A 23490-nucleotide genomic window follows, 5' to 3' on the forward strand; every position below is an offset into this window, starting at 1 on the left:
CCCTCCACCTTGCCATTTGACTTCCCTCCAAGGCTATTCAAACTCTTCACTTGGCCAAGTGCGTTTTTCTCATGTGGGTGGCCCCCACACTCCACTAACAAAATAATACGGCCTCCTTTTCTTCCCTAAGTCCCTATGTCAAAATTGAGTGGGTTCCATGGCCTCCAAAACTATCCAAAATTGTGGGAAATTAAACTTGTAACATAATAATCTAGGAAGGGACATTACATTGTTAGAGAGAGATAAAATGATGAACGATTAATAGAAAAAGGATGGGAAACCATATGTTTTTACCTTCAAAGTTATACTTAATGTGGTAAAATGATTTTTATTGGTCCAACTAACCTTTTTGAGGTAGGAATCTTCTTTTTTTGTATTTGTAAGTCCCACCTCGGTACCTTATGTATTACCCCCTTTTGTATTTTTTCTTTGATTTTTTTTAGTTTTTTCTTTGATTTGTAGTAGACGATCTTGGGGATGGACCTTTTAAATGAGGTGGCATAGCTTTAGCTTCATTATTTTTTTCATTTTTAACATTTATGCTCTCCACCTCTAGCCCTTTTTTGACTTTATTTAAATTCAGCTTACATTGTTCTTCGATTCGCTTCATTTAGACCTTGGTGGATGACATTTGATAAGTCAAACAAAAGCAGGGATAATATCTTTTTATGAATGGGATTGTAGGGAAAGGGAAAGGATGGAAAATGTTAGGTATGGTTAGGATATGTGGTACATTGCTCAACTACATCACTAGTAGTATGATTTGGCCTAAGTCAAGAGAACATTTATCTAAGGACAGTTATGCCCCCCCATTGTACACAAGACAAAAATAATATATATATATATATATATATTTTTTTTTTTTTTAGTTAATATGTGTTATTAGATAAAACCCAAGGTTGATTACTTTCATGACAAGGTTAGAAACCATCACACCACATCTCGGCAAGGAATCCACACATCAAATCATAGTGCATCTAGTAAAAAGATTATCCATGAAGTACCTTTTGTGAGTGCTCATAACATTTGAGGTGTAAGGCATAGGAATTGATATGCCATGGTAGAGTTATCTGATAGAACTCATGGATGATGTAAGGCTGGGTGAGTATATATCTATTGGAAGAACTGAAAAAACACGTCTAAATGGGCAGATATGAGCAGGAGAGCTCATCCAACTGGCATTATAGCACCCCTGAGAGGGTTTTATGGAAGTAGTTGCCATTGAGGGGGCAACAGGTCCTACATGAAAATTCAAGTATGCTTTCTGACTTATTATTTGCTGTTATATTAAAGGTGCAAATGGAAGAAATTCAAGGCCATGTGCATTCGTTACCCTATGATAGTGTCAGGGGTTTGCTGTTATATTAGAGGTGCAAATGGAAGAATTTCAAGGCCATGTGAATTTGTTACTCTATGATAGTGTCAGGGGTCGCCTATGATGTTTTTCTGTTTTATGTCAATAAATCTTTGCAACTGGCAAGTTATATTCTCTCTTGTCATCTTCTGTAAACCCATTTCAAGCTATTAGTCATATTTTCATTATAATGCAAAAAAATTACTAGTAGTGACAAGTATTTAAAGCATATTTTTCAGCAACTCTCAGATTATTCAGTTTGCAGTCAAGTATTTTTCTTTTGCTTTAGACTATAGAGGTTCTTCTCTTGTTATGGTCACAATTTCATTTCCTTTAGACATGGTTCATTTTGTGCATACTTTCCCCATATCATTGTTTCTTTCTTTACACATATGAATCTTTATGTGAAAAAACAGGTATTCTTGATTAAACATTATAAGAATGAGAGATGATGAGGTTTTTTTTCTTTACACATTTGAAACTTTATGTGAAAACAGGTATTCTTGATGAGGCATTATAAGAACAAGAGAAGAGATGATGAGGATTTTGTGCTGGACTTCGAAGAAATTTATGTTATTGATTCCAAGACAAAGTCAATATCAAGAGCGAATGTTGTGGTGAGGATCCTTCCCTTGTGGATAAGATTGCTGTAACTTGAACTAAAAACATATAGATGTAGAAACCTTAGTCTGTAACTGTTTCTTAATATTGATTTTCCCTTCCTGGTACTAGCGTGTCAGTGCCATATTTACAGAAACATCCTTATCACAATATTTTATTGATAATATCTCAGAACAAGAGTACAAGCCCTAAATGTACCTTTAACTTGTAATTGAGGTAGATGAATTAATGAACATTCTGTTCTCACTGAATCTTACAAGTGCATGTCGATCTGCATACTCCTTTACAGAATGCAACAAGCAGATTATACATGTGTTTGACAATTTTCAACCTACAAACTTTGATCCTTAGAAGGAACTAGATGCCAATTAAAGGGCTTACAAAAAGTTGCTTCTCTAGATATGACAACAAATATCCACAATCCTAAGAAGGAATAACCAATGATATAGAAATTCTCTATAACACTTCATTAAATTCTATTTTCCATGGGCATGGCATGGATGTTATGGATATGCATGTTTTTATGTTCCATACTAGATGTTGTACACACATGCATACATGGTTTATTGCATGATTGCTTGGAATGTATGTATGAGGGAGACATAAGGATTTGCCTGGTTAATGGTAAAGTTCCAACTTGGGGTGAGTGAAAGGCATTAGTACCCTATCACAATTGAATAAATTTATACTCACTGTGACTAATGATATTCATCATGTTTCTATGAAATATGTTGAAGTGTATATAGTAGCTAGTGAGCTATTGTTGGTTATGGACTAGCCATCAAATTAAGTGGCTTGGCCATAAGTATGGGGTTGCTTATGTGCAAAGGGGATCGATCCATGTTATAAACATTATACTATTATAGTAATAATAAATAATAATAAGTTAATTAATTAATGAAATGTCAAGGGGCACGTGCCCTTTCACCTTGTGACTATTGATTTTATTGTAGCTTCAGTTGGTATTCAAGTCGGCCCAAAAGAGGGAAATTGAATTGATTCTAAATTACTCAAGTCAGCTCCTAAAGAAAAAGAAATTTAAATCTTGAATTTTGCCTCCAAAAGTCAAGGCAGCCCAGATTAAGATCACCCCTCTTGGGATACTCCAAATCACTATAAAAGGAGCACTTGACCTACGCCATTCAATCATCAATTCGGAGGATCATCTGTGAAAATTTCTGAATCTACACATCAGAAATCCTACTGCAATCACTGGTTTATCATCTCCTACTTGTTATTACATTCAACAAGTTATTTAATTTATAAATAGTGATGAAAAACACTACTGCAGACTACATTGACATACAAATCATAAACTGAAAAATATATGAGACAAACACATAAGGGACACCGTTATTTTTGGACAACATGTCCATTGAAAAACCCAATGCGGGAAAACCGGTGCAACAGATAGAGGGTTTATATTATTAAGCAAACAAAATTTGAGTACAATAGGTTGCCTCTCACACTAGCTAACCTTTCAGAGAAATCTCGGTAGCAAGAAATACGTACCAGGGTTTACCTCGTTCTCCAAGTCACAACTGATATACTGAATGGCCTGACTCCGGCAAAGACTGCGAAATCCCAGTGCAATCCTTGCTTGGGCCAATGTCTTGCCTCTAGGAGACTGCATCACCCCTTCTGCTGGATCGATTTGTTGGAGGAAGGCTGCTGTTCAACCCTTCCGGCTCAGAACTTCGCTTCACTGGCAAAATCTCGGACTTCTGACGAATATCCTGCACTGCCACTGTGACCCTCCTGGCCTGCATTAGCGCTGCATGAGTCCCTTCCTGGGCTGCGTAGGCCACTGTGTTGCCTCTCTGATGCTACTGCTGCCTCTTTGCCCGGTACTCTTTGGCTCGGAACTCCTTTCCGATCCAAATCTCTGCTTTTGCCCCTCACTGCAACTTAGATCACTAGTTCGATTTTCTCAGCAAACCACGCCCCAGAAAAATCGAACTGATTTGATCACTTGGTGTATCTCCAACTGACCCTCAAGCCTCCTCTTATACTTTTCCTGTTGATGAATCAACGACTGAGATTAAGTCCCTAATCAACGGCTAAGATTAAAATAGACTTGATCCTCGCCTCTTAGAAGCTTCTCACCCATATTTTTATTAATACCCATTAATATTTTTATTTTCCTAAGTTTAGACTTAGGAACCCCATTAAAAATATTAATTATTTTAATAACTCACAATTCGGGTGGAATTTCTCCAAATGATTTCTGGGTCTTGGAGATCTTATGTATTCTAGCCCCTCCACAAAATTTCGGAGCTAGAGCACATCCGATGCTACCCAAAATCAACACTCCCTCTTAGCGAGGAATGTGCTCTAGCAATACTTCCAATAGAAGCATCACACTGATCCACGACATTGGTCCTCTGTGTTGCTGATGCTTGGCACGCTGCCTTTCATCCACTACATTGCTGCACCCTGTATTGCTGCCATGACACTGCCACTGCCACTGCTGCATCTGTACTACAGCTCCCTCTCAAAATGTTGCATCATGCTGTCCATAGCACTGCCACTGCGAATTGTTGCATTGCAACTCAGTTGCTGAGAAGTAAGCAACTGAAATAAGTCACCCAAAAACTGACATACTGGTCAGTCTGGATACCCTGTGATGCTGAAGCTACCTCTGCTGCTAATTTGTGCTGACCCTCTGTTGCTATTGTGCTGCTGCAATCTGCTCCATGCCTCCCGCACTGCTGCAACCTCCTCTGTGTTGCTTCAGACTCTGGCACTCTAGCTCTGCCACTATTGCTCCATCATCCCTCGCACCAACTGACTCCCGTCATTCTACTACTATCATTAAGGGCTCCCGTAGCTATATGTGATCCAAGAGTTTGGGCACCTCAAGGATCCTGCCCTTGTGTAGTCCTCTCAACTACAGCTCAATATCGCCCCACCTCTTCTCCAGAGATGCATGAGCACTCATGGCACAATCTTCATCATCATCCTCCTTGTCAGCTTTCGCTGGAGCAGCCTTCGAGTCAAACTTTTCTTCCTTGCCCTTTTTCCGAGGGCATTGAGTGGCGAAATGTACTAGTTCCCCACACCTGAAGCATTTGACTTTGGTTATGTCTTTCTTTTTCCTCTTCTGCTGCCCTGGCCGTCCCGCTGATGCAAGAGCTGCATCCTCCTCCTCCTCCTTCTTGACTCTGACTCCTTTTCCGCTACTTCCTGCCTTGGTTAACCGCCTGATCTCTTCCTGTCGAAGATCTGCCCACATCTCCTCCCCACCGGGGAGAGAAGATTTGCCCAAGATACTCTGGACAAATGTCTCCTAGTCTTCGGTGATTGCATTCAGGGCAGTCTTGACCATGAACTCAGGATCTGGTGTAGACCCCACGGAAGTTAGCTGGTCTCAAATCCCTTGCAACTTGAGGAGGAAGGGATCGATCTCTTCTCCCTTCTGCATCTGGTACTGTCTCAGCTAATTCTCCAATAGCATCTTCCGTTGAACGAAAGTCCCCTGGTACAAGGTGGTCAACGTCTCCCACATCTCCCTTGCTGTTTCCTTCTCAACAATGTGTGGGACCACATGATCTTTGACCCCGTCTAGAATCATGCATTTAGCCTTCGCTTGAGCCTCCTCGTACTTCTTCAGAGGATCAACATCAACCAGTACAACCACCACTTTCAAGGCATAATCCTTGATGCGATGCTTGTCCAAGACTGCTAGGATCCTGGCCTTCCAGATGACAAAGTTGGATGCTCCATCCAATCTTTCCTGATCCCTCAGTCCGTTGACTACCATCTCTGCTCAACAAGTGTAGACAAGTTCTCTTCTCCCTCTCTTACTGTTGCCCTAGCAAGACTCGGATTTGGATTTCTTTGGTGCTAGAAATGCTCCAAGGAACAAGTTTTTTTTTTTAGACTCCCTCTGAGTCCTAATTTCCTTCACGGAAATCCTCTTGCCAAATGTCGAATCACTCCTCTCCAATTCTCCTTTGCTGTTGCTCAACAACCTGGATCTAGATTTCTTTGGCTAGAAATTTGTTAAGGCAGTGACTCCCTCTACCTCGGCTTTGTCTCCACAGACACTCTTCTGCAACAACAGTAACAACGTCCCACCAGCACCACAGATCGAATCTGCACTGCTCCTACATCCCCGACAACTAAAGAATCTGAGCTCCTCTGGCTCTGCGTAGTCACTGTGTGAACAAGATCAACTCCTCCTGGCCACTATGTCACTCCATCCTGGCTTAGAAAGATGATGTGGCTCTGAGTGAGCCTGATCTGCCCCTCTCTGCTTTTGCACTAGCCTAGATAGCTGACACAATCACTGCGTGGGCTCCTCCCAGTTACTGCATCATCCTCTCCTGGCTCAGAATGCTGATGCAGGCACTGCGTGAGCCTCTGCGTCACCTCTTCTGCACTACGCCACTCTCCCTTGGCGTCTCTGGCTCTGGAACAACGCTGTCACTCGGGACAGCTGCCTCTCTGCAACAAATTTGTTGGATCTCCCGGCTGATGGCTTCAGTATCCTATGATCTGCAATGCTCTAATACCATGTGAAAATTTCTGAATCTACACATCAGAAATCCTACTGCAATCACTGGTTTATCATCTCCTACTTGTTATTACATTCAACAAGTTATTTAATTTATAAACAGTGATGAAAACACTACTACAGACTACACTGACATACAGATCATAAACTGAAAAATATATGAGACAAATACACAAGGGACATCGTTATTTTTGGACAACACGTCCCCGGAAAAACCCAAATGCGGGAAAATTGGTGCAATAGATATAGGGTTTGTATTATTAAGCAAGCAGAATCTAAGTACAATAGGTGGCCTCTCACATCAGCTTACCTTTCAGAGAAATCTCGGTAGCAAGAAATACATACGAGGGTTTACCTCGTTCTCCAAGTCACAACTGATCCACTGAGTGGCCCGACTTCGACAAACACTACGAAATCCCAGTGCAATCCCTGCTTGGGCAAACGTCTTGCCTCTAGGAGACTGCGTCACCCCCTGAACGCTGTTCAGCCCTCCCGCTCAAAACTTCGTTTCTCTGGCAAAATCTTGGACTTCAAATGAATATCCTGCACTGCCACTGCAAGAGACCCTCCTGGATTGCGTCAGCCACTTCCTGGGCTGCGTAGGCCTCTACGCCGCCTCTCTGATGCTACTGCTGCCTCTTTGCCCGGTACTCTTTGGCTCATAACTCCTTTCCGATCCAAATCTCTGCTTTTGCCCCTCACTGCAACTCAGATCACTAGTTAGATTTTCTCGGCAAACCATGCCCCAGAAAAATCGAACTGATTTGATCACTTGGTGTATCTCCAACTGATCCTCAAACCTCCTCTTATACTTTTCCTGTTGATGAATCAACGGCCGAGATTAAGTCCCTAATCAACGGCTAAGATTAAAACAATCTTGATTCTCGCCTCTTAGAAGCTTCTCACCCATATTTTTATTAGTACTCATTAATATTTTTATTTCCCTGAGTTTAGACTTAGGAATCCCATTAAAAATATTAATTATTTTAATAATTCACAATCTGGGTGGAATTTCTCCAAACGATTTCTGGGTCTTGGAGATCTTATGTATTCTAACCCCTCCACAAAAATTCGGAGCTAGAGCACATCCGATGCTACCTAAAATCGACATCATCAACTACTAATATCTTTGTTCAATCATGCAAAAAGGAATATTTCTTAGTTAAGAGGGCCGAAGTTCTTGGTTCTGTATATTCTTATGTCTGTGGGAGGGCCAAAGCCTAAGTTGCATGAAATGTCGAAACATCTGGAAGTTTCCGAAACAGGTTCGATTGGAAACATGACCCCCCAAAAATGGAAACGTTGGGCGAAACGTTATATATATATATATATATATATATATATATATATATATATATATATATATAATGTATGTACACAATTTTTGATTATAAATAAGTTAATAATGCATCTTGCAAGAAAAAGAGAATGAGACACATAAATGACATTTTAGAAGGAAAACCCTGTCTATGTTAATTCTCGTAGATGATTAAATGATCCAAAATCCAAAATTATACTTATTACTAAGAGTACAGACCCACTTACTGTGTTGCATCATCAAATGCAAGAGGATGATCCCCTAGTTCATCATCCATACATAGTTTGCAATAAACCCTTTCTGGATCTAGTTTCCATTCTTACTTTAGAGGGGTGGAGGTTGAGATTACCGACACATACACATATCTGGGGGCTCAATTTTTAGGTTTTAAGTTTGGTTTGAGGGAGGATCTCCAACCTTGAGTGAATAAGGGGTATGGGTGCCTTTCTCTTATAAACAGACAAATGTTTCCAACACCATTTTAGGGCATCTCATCCAAACTGGACCTCATGGACTCCAATTTGACACCTATAGTTTTATATGGTTCAGAGGTATGGAGGTCAAGCTTACTTAGGTTAGATTGGGCCTTAGGTTAGGTTATAGTGACCTTGAGTACAGGCCCACTTACTGTGTTGCATCATCAAATGCAAGAGGATGATCCCCTAGTCCATCATCCATACATAGTTTGCAATAAACCCTTTCTGGATCTAGACTACCTTTAGATTGGTAGAGTTGTTTTATCTGCTTTAGAGATTTACTCAATAGTAGGCAGAGACTGGTACCCATATCTTGCTTATTTATCTTTGGAGGCCATTGCCCAATTTGCCCCCCTTTTGGGAGAGCACAGTGCTGGTGTTTAGAAGTTTCTTGTTTCTTTCGATCCATCAGTATATTGATAGATCATCTTCCCCCATTCAAACACACTTTGGATGCTCTTGGTCACTTTTTCTCTAATAAGAAAGAGATGGATGGGATTATCTGGGAGGATATGTACAAGTAGTATATCTAGGTCACTTGGATTCCCCTCTTGGGGATTTGAGACCCAAAATGGCCTTTTATGTAGAGCACTTGTTGGCTCTTAGAGACAGCTTTATAGTGTTGATCTGCTTACACTCTTTGACACTTGATGCATGGAATTAGGATCCCCTTAGGTTAGTTTTGAGTGTGCACTGATAAGCTTCAGGTGGAAGCTGAGCACCAAATGTCACAAGAGGATAAGTTATGTTGGATATGCCATATATAGGAGATAGAGACAGGGGAGCACTGCATTTTTAGGTGTCCCTGTTCCAATGAGATACATGGTCGCTTCTATTATATTCAGGGAGTGCCATAACTCCCTCTCCACCTTTTGTTGGTACCTAGCCTAGCGATGCCAAACCTTATACTTGGGAGAGGCTGTTAGGTCCACAACTCACATTCTCCTGCCCTCCCCCTCCCCTTGATAGGACACTACTAGGAGGATCACAATTTTCTTCCCAGTGCTCCTAGATAGGGGCAACAAGAGGCAGGCAAATTGCAGAACCATTCCAGTTCGAGAGACAACTTAACCCCTGCAGTGAGACCCACGTGGAGTTGTTGTTCATGCCAGATTGGTAGGAAACCCCCTCCTACCACCACATGGCAGAGGGCCACCTCTTCCAAAGAGAGACACATCCCCAGACCAGATCCATCTCCTTTGGCTAGTCATCTATACAATGTTTCTTTCCTTTTGGTCTCAAATGGTAAGAGAGATTCCCTTTCAACTTCAAAGGAGAACACCCTCTCCTTCATTTGATAGTGGGCATTTAGAGCATTTTGGCTCTTTCCCTTGTACTTGTGTCCAAAGCATTGTATTTCTTCTTTTTGGTGTTGTGTTAGTTATGCTTAGATACTGACCTTTGCACTCCCACTCTGTGTTGCCACTTTTGCACTGAGCAGTCCCATTGACCTACCTTTGGTCATTCGTTGGACACTAATAAACCTATCTTATCTTATCATGAATGAATATACTTAATTAGTAGTTTGAAACATTTAATAAAGACCAAATTTATTATTATGTGCTATTGAGTAGTAGAGTTTTCCATGAAGCAGTTTATATGGGATAATATTAATTGATGACAAGACCTGTCTTTCAGATAATATCAACATGAAAGAACATGTTAAAGGGAAAATAAAATTTTATTAAAATTCAAAGTATTTACTTCAGGCCTTCACTGTATGCAAACCAAAACCTGAGACTACCTATTTGATTGCCATCATAAGATGAAGAAATGATCTAAACTTTTATGGCATCTTCCAAAAATTAGGACTGCCAATTTGGCCAAACTACTATATCTATGATACATTTAGATCCTTGGATTCCTGAAGTGCAGGTTTGTACTTACCACTAGATCAGGCAGAGGAGATTGCTGCAGATAGCCCTTTGCTCATCCCAAATTGTGTTCCCTTGTATAATTGCAAGTCCCTTAGACTTGAAAACATGATTAAGCTTCGACCTCTTTACTTGCTTGCTCTACTTCCGAAGAAGCTTTTGGTCGCTGGTCATAAGTATATTAGGTCTGATGGAGGTTTTGAAGTCACACTGAAAGTACCTTCTCAGTTTGATTCTCTGTGTTGAGTGTGTCACAACCCCATATACATCTTGAATACCCTTTTCTGCTCTTGCTAAAAGGAGTGGGCTTCCTCTCTAATCTTTATAGTCAGGATGAACGGTATTTCTCCTTGGAGATCCTCAACTCTGATAGAGATTAATGACCATCGCTAACTTAAGTTTGTATAAATACTTGGTGTCTCGATTAATTAATAAAGTCAGTCTAGGTACTAACTGAATTAATAAAGTCATTCAAACATACTCCCTTAGTTTTGGGAGTTATTGTTGTTATGTTTGAAGTCATGTATTAAAAGTTTTCTTATTTAATAAAATATACAATACATATTGCATGGTTTCTTGCTTGCAATCTATTTGATCAACATGGTATCTGGGTATTAGAGGTCTAGAGGCTATGTGATTGGAGATTCAAGCATATCTTTATCAAAAATTGGATGAGGAGACTAGGTTAGATCAACAAGTTGGAGACTTAGGAATCTGGATGTGTGTTATCACGTGAATCTGCACCAATTGACTTAGGCAATAACTCTAAACAACTAATCATGTCACCATTACTGTCTCTCTCTTTGGATTGGTGCTTTTCCAATCTCGGGGGTTTGTCCCTAAACCCTGTGTATGTTGTTAACTAATACACAAATCTACATAACAATCCAATTAGATTAGCACACTAAACCGCCCTTGAGATGCCCAGAAGCACTCAAGAACAAGAGTCAATTCATGATAAACCCTGTGTATGGTGTTAACTAATACGCAAATCTACATAACTATCCAATTAGATTAGCACACTAAACTGCCCTTGAGATGCCCAGAAGCACTCAAGAACAAGAGTCAATTCATGATTTGAATTGTTACGGTTGAGATTAGATTCGTTAAACTAAATCCAACAGTGATCAGACAAATGAAATGAAATGAATGTGTGCCTTAAGACAAAACAAGAGTTTAAAATAAGTGCACGGAAAAGCAAACCAAAACCTTGGCAACACAATTGAACCGAGTTGTCTTTAGTGCAACTTTTTGGAAGCTTTACCGGTCTTATTTCTCTAAAATCCGGCAATAATTTATTGAAAACACAATTTTGATGGGTAATCCCTGCACAATCGAAGTGCCCTAAGGGTTTTTCAGGGCACTGAATCCATATATACAGTAAAAAAACCAGTTTAAATAGCACAAATCAAGATTTCACCTCAAATTTTTCTGTCGGATTCCGGCACCGGAAAGTCCAAAAAGTCGCACTGAAGACATCTCCCAATTGAACATATAGTCAACAATGGGATTTAAAGAGCTAATGACACAGCATAGTTGAATCTATTCAATGTGTTAATCAAGAGACTAAATCAGACCATAATGATCAACACATTACAAGCTGTGTAAGTTCCATGGCGTGCTATGGTGGAAGCAATTTGTTTGATCTGGATGGAAGAACAATGAAAACAACCTTCTGCTGTAAGCTGCCCAAGAAAAATGTTTATCCCTTGCATAGAGATCTCAACTCTGTCGTTAAAGAAGCCAGAAGAAAGGAACCGCACCTTAGCTGTGCATGAGGGAAAAATGATCAAACTGGACTAATAACTTCTGCATGTAGTGCTAACTCTGAGTGACTTGCTGTTTGCCAAAAATAAATCACCAACAGGTTGTAAACAAATTCTTCTCAAAACACCCATGCCCACTGATCTTGCTATCTAATATGCTAAAAATAAACTTGGGAATAAAGTGTTGTCTACTATTTCAGATCCTCAAACAAGCCCAAAAGACACTAAGACATACCCTCTGCAGGACTGTAGCGTGCAAGTGATGGGATTACTACTGCACAACTATCATGCAAAAGCTGTCACCCTAAATTTTCTCTTCCACAATAACATTGTTGTTCAGCAATCGTAAGTCCCAAACCTTCTCTAGATCATTTCTCCTTCACAAATATAGAAAATTTCACGTTAAAACCATGGAAAAACCCATGAAACAACATCATCAATGCACAAATCCTAAACCAATTTACTACTTTCTGTTTGGTATAGCACACATGCATATGTTGGAAGGTCAAACATGCTCAATTAGGCAGTTCTTCCTGTAAGCTGTGAACTCTGAAATCTGCTAGAAATAACCCTACAACAGTTCTCCTGGCTTGATTTTCTATAATAAACATAACAATTACTGGAAACTCATCAATTGCTGCTATTAGCAGTAGCACTCCAGTTAATACAGTGATCTCTGACATATGCTACTATTTTATGCTTTTTGATGAATGAAAGGCATGCCTAGATCAGATTTGTTGGGAAAATTAGTTTAGGGCAACATGTCATTAATTTTTTCCATCCATGACAGTTATTTGCTAAGTTGAACGAAACGCTGAAACATTACAGATTTTCTGAAACAGCCACGTTTAGAAACGTCACCTCCCAAAAATGGAAACAACAAGCAAATCACCGACTGAAATGTCATATATGTATATATATATAAAAGTTATAAATAAGTGAATAACGCATTATCTTGCAAGATAAGTGAATAACACATTAGATGGCAATTTAGAAGGAAAACCATGTCTATATTAACTCTCATAGATGATTACATGATGGAAGTTTTGGTTGAGTTTTGGAGTTTTGGGTACGGGTACGACCTGAAACGCCGGACTCCTAGAAGTTTCGTGCAACATAGGCTGAAACCCTAAAGGAGGCTGAGAGCCTCAGTTTGTAAGCAGAAGTGACCCTAACCTAAATTCTGGGCAGCCGAGATAAGCAAGAGGAAGACAACAACCTGTTTTGAGACCAGGCCTCGGGTATAGAGGGGACCAAGAAGCTTCATACATTAAGAAGAGAAGACCGCGTTGGCTCAGGCATGTGGAGAGACCAGTAAGGTAGAAAAAGAAACAATTGTTTATGGGAGCAAGGCTGGTCTAGCCCTAGGAGTTCTCAGATTGTCTTATGAAACTCAGATTGTACTTTTTGTTGAATTTCTCCTAAGAAAAGATTGTCGGGGTCTTCCCCGGGTAAAATTGTGTGTCTCTCGTGTTTTATTGTCTCTTCATGATCCTACTGTCATTATTGTTTTACTCTTGAGATTTTCTATGTATAATTGTTTAATGATGAATGTAACTTAGAATGGATTAATGAAAAAATCATTGGAAAGTAATTATCAGATTAGAAGATCATGAAAAATTAGTAGTGACTAGTCAATGTTAGAAAAAGAGTACCAAGGAAAGAGTGTCCTAATGTGACCCCCTTTACTTAACTTTATGGAAATAAAATTAAAGTGACTTTAAAAGAAATAAAGTCATAAAGTGACTTTATAAACATAAAGTGACTTTAAGAGAAATAAAGTCATAAAGTGATTTTATAAACATAAAGTCATAAGTATCTTTTGAGTAATTAATGAAAAGGGGACTAAGGGGAAAAGATGTCTCATGGGTCAATGAGAGATTAGATCTCCACCCTTGATCTAATTGGCTAAGATCTACTTGCAATCATTAGATCTTAGGGTTAGGTCTCTCTTCTTAATGAGAGAACAAAAGGGAAAAAGAAAAGGGGAGAAGACACCATTTTGCACATATTTCTTTATGAGAGTTGGAGAAGAGAAGCAAAGGAGGCTGAGAGAGCAAAGTCAGAGAGGAGAAAGGAGTGTAGAACAGAGAAAGGACAGAGTACACAATAGAGCAGCAAGGAAATAAACAAATAGTTCAAGGATAGGAGGCTCGATTCCCAAGGGATCTTCTTGGTTATTTGCCTGAGCATCAATGCAATTCTCAAGGCAGTTGGGGCTGCATTTATTGCATAGAACAGGCACAAAATTTGAGGGACAGTGCTGCACAAATTTCAAGAAAGCCAACAAGAATTTCTATGTGAGCTTGGTGTGATATTCAAGGCTGTTGAGTGAGATTTCAGAGGAGATGTGCACATATTTTGAGGGACTGATAGAGTTAATTGGCACAAATTTCTAAGCAGGAAGATAACAGAAATCGAGGCAGTCAGTCAGAAAATTAAAATAGCAGCTACAACACATTCTCCAAAGAAATTTAGTGCACAAATTTCAAGGGAGATGAGTAGAAATTATTGCTGTCATTTAATGCTGTAAGTTTCTCTGACAAGAAATAAAAGTATTCCTCTCATTGGTTTTCACTTTGGGGTTTTTCCAAGGTTTTTGGACCAAAAATCACTGTGTTAAAATTTGTGGGACTGTTGTCTTTATTCTTAGCGAAAGTGAGAGTAGAGTAGGATTATGTGTTTCATGCTTTAACAAATATTCATGTTTAAAACAACAACATAAATCTATGTTGGGTTGGCCATTAAATTGATGTGATTTCTTAAATTGAAATCTGGTTGGGCCTACAAATTTCTACATGGTATCAGAGCAACAATGAACCTATCAGATGAAAAGTGTTGAACAACAAGCATAACCAGCCTACATACCCAGAGATTTGGTGGTTGAGAGGGAGATTGTTTACCCATTTTCAGTGTTGGATAGTTGTGTTGGTTGAGAGGGTCAAATGGCTTCTGGTTTGAGGGTGGAGGACAGGTTAAGTGGGGCTGAAAACTTTGGCCCATGGAAGGAGAGGATAATTTTGCTGCTTGAGGAGTTTGAGTTGTGGGATATTGTCGAGAAGGTAGTACAACCACCTACTGATCCTATTCAGTTGTTAGACTTAACAAGTGCAATGTGAAGGCTAAGAGAATCCTTCTTGATGCGATTAAAGACCACCTTATACCTCATGTGTCAGGGAAGAAATTTTCCTACGAGATGTGGGATTCCTTGATAAAACTTTACCAGAGCACTAATGATGTGTTGCGGGGGAGCGCGCCCCCCCCCCCTGCTCGATCCTGCTCCCAATCCGCGCTCCGGGCGGGAGCGACTCAGGAGCGCGCTCCCTAAAATTTTTTTCGCTCCCTGCCTTTTGGGGAGCGTTTTGCCTTTTTTGCAATTTTTTTTGTAGTAATGTTTAGAATGCAATTTTTTTGAAAGAAACAAATAATTTTTGAGTGGGGCAGCTTAATGATCAAGTCTATGGCCCTAGTATTGATATGCTATTCATGGTAATGTTAAATTTTTAAAGTAAAAGGATATTTTACTTAAATTTTTAACATTACCATGAAATGACTTAGAATGTTTGAGAGTGGTTCCGGCCTCATTGGATTTCATATGGAGAAAGTATAATTTTAGATTTCATTCAAAATCCAGCAGACTTATCAGTTTTTCAGGATTTCAGGATTGGGGGATTGCAATGTTTCCATTGAATTTTGTCATGTATTAGGGTATGGAACTCGTATTTAATCAAGAGCACCGATCCCTATATGTACCTTGATGTTAGTGACATTGGTTGTCGAACTCCTCTATCATGACCCTCCTAAAAATGTATGTATCACTCAAACAAAATCTTGATTTGACATGCTATGCTTTTTCTAGCTTATGTTAATGCTTAGAGGGTGATATTAATGACAAAGATCCCTATACAGATACAGAGGTAATGACAAAGATACCTCTGGATATTAATGCTTAGAGGGTGATATTAATGACAAAGACCTTGATTTTCCAACAAGACTAAAAAATTAGACATTTCTCGTGGTGGCAAGAGGCCCAAGCATAAGAAATAGATAATAGATTTATTTCTCTTTTTTAGTTTCTAGTAGTTTTTATAACTATTGACTCTTTCATATTTATTATGATATTTTTTTAAATAATATATGACAATTTAAGTTTGAAGTTGGCAATTATAACTCATTAGTAATGAATTATGAATATGATGCTTCATGAAAGTTGAAAGTTGTTTCATATTATTTCATTTTATAACATTTCATTTCATGTTAGATATTATTTGTTATAATGGTTACACTTAGCTTACAAGTACAACTTTGGTGATCAATGATGATAAATGTTATATATTGAATTTTGAAAGCTTGAAACTTTAAGATTGATGAATCATGAGACTCAATATGTTGTATGTTACTATGTTACTAACTTGGTGACGTGGTTGATGAAGATTATAACTTCTAGATGATTGTTGTTCTATGGTTCAATCTATGTTTTTTTATGTTTTTTATATCTAATTCATTATTCTACATGTTTTTGTTGACATATATGTATCAAAATATAAAAAATATATATATATATATATATATATATATACGCTCCGAGATTCGCTCCCAAACCGAGAGCTTCTGAAAATGCCGCTCCCGCTCCCGTTTTCGCTCCCGCTCCCCGCTTTCGCTCCTGCTCCCAAGTAACACTATGTGAGAAATTGAGAAACACCAAGATGACCAAAAGTGACATCGTGATCTCATACTTTACCAAGATCACACAGGTGAGAGATGAGTTGGTTGCAGTGGGAGAGATTATTCACGATGACGAATTGGTTAGGACGACTTTGAGTGGCTTCCCCAAGAAGTGGGATGGATTCATGGATGGTTTTGTGGCCATAGAGCATCTTCCAGATTGGGGGAGGATATGGGATGATTTCATTTAGGAGGAGATCAGGAGGAATGTCAAGAATGGTAGTCAGCATGGTGGGGTGGATGAGGAGGAGAATGTTTCCCTTGGAGCTAAGGGTAAGAATAAGTCCAAGGAGTCCACAAGTGGGACCAAATAGAAGGGAAATAGAAGACACAAGAGAAGGAGATGAGCAAAGTGAGATGCTTTGCTTACCAGAAAATGGGGAATTATGTTTTGTAGTGTCCCAACAAGAAGGGAAGAATAAGAAGGGTGTTGCAGCATCAGCTGAAGTGGATGAGTTTTCCACCAGATTTGACAGGGAGTTTTCATTGGTGGTCAGTCTTGCCACAAATGTCACATCCTCTAGTATCTTCTACATTGATAGTGGAGCTTGACGTCACATGACAGGGGTCAGGGAGCATTTTATAGGTCTTACAGAGAAGGATGTAGATTTGAATGTGGTGCTTGGAGATGACTCCATGGTCAGAGCAGTTGGTGTCGGGACGATGTCCTTTAAGAGGGAGTCACAACCTCCCTTGAAAGTGACAAAGGTCTTATATGTTCCAGTGTTGAAGAAGAACCTGATATTAGTGTCCACTATTGAGGAGAAGGGATTTGAGGTGGTGTTCTGAGATGGACAAGTCCTTATGTATCCCAGGGGATCTTCATCTAGTATCACTTCTGCGAAAGTAATTGGAGTCTACCATGGGAAACTCTACAGGTTCATGTTTCAGCCTACTAGAGCATTGGTTTTGACCATTCACCCCTCAACATGAGTTACAACTCGACCCTTCTAGAGTCTTCTTCATAGTCCCCACATGGCTAGGCCCTTTTCTCCGAGGAACGGGAGCTGATGTGGCATCCTTTTGAATTATGGGGGTCAAACACAATATATCAACTTTTAGGAGGCATAACTTTTGCATCCGAACTTCGATTGACGTGATTCTTGCATTGTTGTTAAGGTCTTCTAGTGTAGAAAAACATCATAGGACCTAGCACTTATGTGGGAAAGTTTCACCTCCAGAAAAACATTGTTTAAGGGCTCAAACTGACCCCTGAAGGTTTCAAGGCCCGATTCTTCCAATTGGGTCGCGCCGATAAAAGTTAAAACTGCTCTTGTAAGCTGATTCCTTCAGTTTTTCCACTCTAAAAGCATCAAGATGTATGAAAAATTATATAATGATCCAATCCGGATCAGTTTGCGCTTGCCTCTAGCGAATTAATGAGAGGGATGTACACTCTAAATTCTACCTTGATTTTTTAAAGCTCAATGTCTCTGCTAATTAAATCTTGGGGATGTTGTCGAGGATGGGTCTTTGGAGGAGTACACCTCGAAGATTAGAGATTTGTTTGGTTTGCATTTTCAGTGCATTTTTTTCATTTTATCAGCACTTTGACTCTGTTTTGGAAGCTAGGTGAGTCTGTTATTAAGCTATCCTCAGGAATGTTACTGTGGGAGAGAGAGACTAGTTGGATGCTGTGCTCTAAGGAGGAAATGCTGCAAGCTCTTTCCTCAATGAGGAATGGCAAGTCTCTTGGTGTTGTGGTCGTTCTTCCATCCCATTTCAACATGGCATCAAGATTAAGATAATTCTGTGTATCATCCCATATCAAATACGAGCTTTGGACACGCACATCTCAACTCTGGGCTTATGAGGTTTCTTCACCTTGGGCTTCTGTTCCTCCCATGTTACTGCATGTCTGCGCGTCCTGTGATTACACAGACTTGCCTTTCTTTTCCCAGAGATTTTTAGTTATCTTACTTCTTAAACTTAGAATTTTTTTTGCTGCCTGTAGGTGACTCTTCGTGATCTAACTATGCCTTGAAATTTGTGCAACACCTCAATATTTTTGCACAATTTCTTTGAACTTCGTGCAGAATTTCTTTTAAATTTGTGGGCAAAATTTATGCCTTTTCACCTTTTTCAGGCTTGCTGCACATGCCCAGGGTTGTGTACTTGTCTCGTTTTGTTTTGGAACTATTTTGTACAATTCTGTGCAATCTTCTCTCCATGGCTATGCGCATGCTTCAGGTTGTATACCTGTATGGGGTTGTTCTGCACACTATCTGCATTGTTGTGGAATCTTTTTGGTGCCAAATTCTGACTGTTACAATGTCATTATTGCCTACAGATTTAAGGGTTTGGTCCAGGCTTGTGGTTTCTCTTTTGCTTGCCACCATAACACACTACTGCCTTTAGGTGGCGGAATTTCTTTTCTTCCTTTCATATACCAATTACTCCATTGGTCACAATTCCTTGTTCATATGCAACCAGTCCTTTGGTCGTACTTCTCTGACCATCACCATTTCTCAGATGCCAATGCTCATTGTGGCTCTAGTACCATATTAGTGCAGAAGCATACATCAATAGTAGAGAATTCAGAACAGCAATTATGAGACTTGAGAGAAATCATTTGAATAACATACTTCGTATTCCAAGAGATATATTTTATGAGGTTACATTGAGTGTGCGACTCCTCGACATTCGTATTGCCAGATACTTAGAAACTAATTAAATGTTTATGCTAAGATAAATACGACATTTGATTTTATTAACCTAGAGTTTTTTATTTTATTCTAATTATAATGTTTTTGTATAGCTACTAGCTTGTTGATAGTGCATGTGGCAGCTGTTTTGGTACTGCTATTAGTTTTGTGGCTATTGTAATTATTACATGCAAATTATTATCATCATGAGCGATAGTTGAAATTCGGTTCTAGTTTGATGTGTTGAGTTGGAATACACCAGCGACATAAATGGATCATATCAGGGTCCATGCCGGTTACATGAGTATATACCTGTTCTTGTGTGTATAATTTCCTACTTTGATAGATTTTGTCTTATGGTTTTCTATACGACGTTTATTATCCTAGCTTGTCAAATGAAGGGTAATAAAAATTGTAGCTAAAGGAAGAGCCCTGCTTAGTTACCATAAAGGTTTAAAACCCACTTCTTATGACTTAGTAAATGGCTGTGACATGCCAAGGATATTATAATGTGCTGGCGGAGTCATGTCAGAACTTGAGTTCACAATCTCTATAGTGGATAGTCATAGAACTCCTTCGATTAATGATGAATAACTGAGTACCCTTTCTAGTCCATCGGGCTAGGTCAAACAATGGACATCTCGCACTGGAAGGCATCTTCCAACCAATATAGGGGCTCTGCCCCAGTTTGAAACTCGGTTTACCTATCTAGCAAGGCTTCTGGGTGGTTGCGCTAGGCTCAGGAGTATAGTGGCAGTCTCACTGACTAGATCACAGGTCCCCTCAGTGACAGATAGCAGGTCTACCAATTCTCTTGATTAAAAAAAAAAAACTGAGTACCCTTTTGATTGGTGTCTGAGTACCCTTTTGATTGGTGTCTAAGAAAGGCAACACTGGTCATTGGATGAGGGTGTCCACTCTAAGATTAGAGCTGATCATGTAACTTTCTTTCCTTAATGGTGTGGGGTCCGTCTATCAAGAGACAAGGCACGGCTTAGTCATTTACAGTTGATTAAAAAAAATAACTGAGTACCCTTTTGATTGGTGTCTAAGAAAGACAACACTGGTCATTGGATGAGGGTGTCCAATCTAAGATTAGAGCTGATCATGTAGCTTTCTTTCCTTAACGGTGTGGGGTCCGTCTATCAAGAGACAAGGCACGGCTTAGTCATTTACAGTTTCTTGAGTAGTTCTAATAAATACTATTTGTTATAATGAGTCATTTCCCCTCCGTGCTTGTGTTTCAAGGGCAAAGATCAGATGGTAATGCTTTCTTAGTTTGAGTTATTTTGTCGTAAATCCTCAAAACCTTAGAAAGACGCTTTTCAAGTTTGGGGGCTGGTCCCTCCAGATGCAGGAAATCGAGTTTTCATTCTGGATGGCTAAAATTAAAATCTCTGGCCAGCCTACTCCCACGTTGAACAGCCTTTTTTCTTCCCGTATTTGGAAGGAACTAACAGATTTATTGTCACGGATTTGCATTTGAATTCATAATTTTGTTCTGGCACGTCAATAAAACAGGGTGTGAATGTTTCGTACACTGACTTGAATGATGAGGTCATCATGCCTTATACAGGGTCTTCATTGTTTATGAATTTTGCCAGACTCTTTGGAGTCTGAGTTGAGTCCCAAGTTTGACTGTGCTCTTTGAGGAAACTGCATTGAGTCAGCTCCTCCAAGTCTGACTCAGGCTTGAGTCATACTTGCAATTTTGACGTGTGGGTATGACTCAGATGTGCGACTCGGATACAAGTCAGATTGACTAATGAGTCTGATTGACTAAGACTCACTCTCTTATCTTTAGAAAATTGGGAAAACAATGAAACACTCATTTTGCTTGTTTTTCTGACCTGGTTGAATGAACAACCAACGGACCTATCGATTATATAGAATGATGCATAGTGTTTTATAACATCTGTTATCATCCACATATTTTTAAGCCAGTTATTATTGAAAATTTGCAATTTATGGACACCAAGCTTTCATATATTTGAATTTTTTTTCCATTGAACTTTCCAGTTTTTCCTGAGTCCAAGTTAATTTTACTCTTTGGCCTCGCCTAGTAATTCTCCAAGTCGAGTTTGCTAACCTTGCTGCTTGTATACTTCTCCCTTACCTAGAATAAGATGAATTGAACTCCAAACATCTCAGATATGTACCTTGTATCTCAAGATATTCCGTCAGCCAGTTTTTCTTGTAAAACTCCTACCCTATCAACACGCTTCGAATGATCTGCATTGTGCTAATATATTACAGACAACAAAGTTATGGAACTGTTGTTCACTCAAGAACGTGTAAGTGGGTGATGTAAGGTAAAACTTTGAAAAGCTAATATCCTCTGTGCCTTGCCTTTATTATTATCTAAGAATTTGCTCAAGTAGAGTTCACTTGATTTATCACCCCTCTAAACTTTTCTGGATTCTGGTTAGGTTAATACACCAGGAGGCAAGAACCGTGACAGGAGAAATGAAGTTTTAATTGTTCGTGACAAGGGAACTTCATTTAAAATCATCCCAGAGGTATGCAATTCATTGGTTGTATGTCCTTGTATTTTTCTCTGTAAAAATCGAATATTGCATTTTATAAGATGACGTGGTAAGGCTTCAACTCTAGTCAAGCTGTGTATTTTATATGTTTTTTCTGCTAACATGCAGGAAAAAGTTTCTTTGCAATTAGCACCATAGTGGCATCCTTTTAAAGTTAACTTCTATCTTCTGTTTTACAGGATAAGAGAGAAGATCCTGATACCATCATTGAGATAATGGAGTGGGAAAGGACAAAGGAGAAACTTGAGAATTATCTCCGGAGCTTTAGAGATTATGAAATATCAAACTGGTTTTGAAATAGACAGCAAACTATTTTCAAGAGTCAACCTATATTCACCGTTGTTACAAAGATCAGTCATGTTTGAGGGCTGTTGAATTCGTGTTCATGGCAATTGACCTCAGAGTACTCTTTGAAGACACGCATACAATATCCATGACACTGTTTTATTTGCAGGGGTCTATAAAAAAGACTTTGCTTATGCTGTGGCAAACAATATCTAGTCTTCATGAGGGCCTTTCTTAGGCTGATTTTTTTTACTTGTGATGGCTTATATTTGTCCTGAACGATTCTACGACTTGCTTAAGTTGTTCTGGAGTAATGAGCAATACAGTGAGCAAGTGCTTAATCTGAATACCCTCATGTGTATACTGTGATACATTTACAGTTTTGGAGCAAAAGGCTGATTTTAAAGGAAAATAAAATATGTAAATTGGTAGTGGAAAGAAATGCCCGATAGACTTCAAGACCATATAAGGATCCCTTAGAATGGTTCTAGTATTTCATCATCTCTACTGGGATACATCGATGATTTCAACAATTTTTTTTGGAAATTTCATTGTAACTTTTGCAGAAATAGGAAATGTATGGAAGAATATATGCAAAGTACTTCAACACCTGATGATGATAAAGTTGCAGGGCATCAATCATTTCTAAATTTGCAATTGCAGTGTGACTTGAGTGGAAATTGGAAACACAATTTTCTTTTGGGTTGGAATTAATCATGAAATATTCATCTTATCACCTTTAATGCTTGGAAACAAAGTGAATGCAATCTTTTGTGTAATATCCTGATTTATATTTAGAGGGATAATGTACTATGCATTTTGGATTGTGTTAGAGTTAGCTCGGACAGCTGCTTTTGCATAGGCTATGTGTCTTAGCTTGCAGAAGTGGTCCAACACTTTTCCTACATAACTTTATTTTATAAAGTGACTTTTACTTTATGACTAAAAGTGACTTAAGTGATCTCAACGGAAGTTAAGTCACAACCATTGATTCCGAAAGGGCAAGATCTAATCTTGATCGTCAATCTCTTTGGCCATCTAGGTTTTGTGGAACTGAGCCACAAACTCCAAAGTTTATCACATAAGCTCGGAAACCAACCACAAAATCCGCAATTTAGGCCACATAGGACCCTTTTGCTTGCACAGGAGAAACATTTATAATGCTACGGTAAGTTTATTTCTTTCTCGCGGTATCTCTGCTTTAGAGGACCGGGATTCGTTTTGTCCAGTACTTCGAAGGCCAGAATTCTGCAATTCTGATGCACTCATAATATGAATACTTCAAGAGAAATCTCATTTTAGGTGATGTCTGGAACAGACTCCTATCATAGGCATGTGCAAGAAAATAACATAAACCTTTG

The 23490-nt window shown here is 39.1% G+C and overlaps 1 protein-coding gene across 1 annotated transcript in view; it reads left to right on the forward strand.

Annotated features, from left to right (window-relative positions):
* Positions 1–22458, forward strand: part of PTAC6 (plastid transcriptionally active 6) — a 162217-nt gene extending 139759 nt beyond the window's left edge. The window contains exons 4-6 of the mRNA XM_089428367.1: positions 1852–1971; positions 21728–21817; positions 22024–22458. Of these exons, the coding sequence (XP_089284493.1) occupies positions 1852–1971; positions 21728–21817; positions 22024–22140 (327 nt within the window). The 3' untranslated portion in view covers positions 22141–22458. The remainder of the gene's footprint in view (positions 1–1851; positions 1972–21727; positions 21818–22023) is intronic.
* Positions 22459–23490: the final 1032 nt, after the last annotated feature.

This window comes from Pinus tabuliformis, chromosome 4_2 (genome assembly GCF_031772625.1).
Source record: "Pinus tabuliformis cultivar Carrire ecotype Pingquan chromosome 4_2, CPIR1, whole genome shotgun sequence".
Classification (NCBI taxonomy): Eukaryota; Viridiplantae; Streptophyta; class Pinopsida; order Pinales; family Pinaceae; genus Pinus; species Pinus tabuliformis.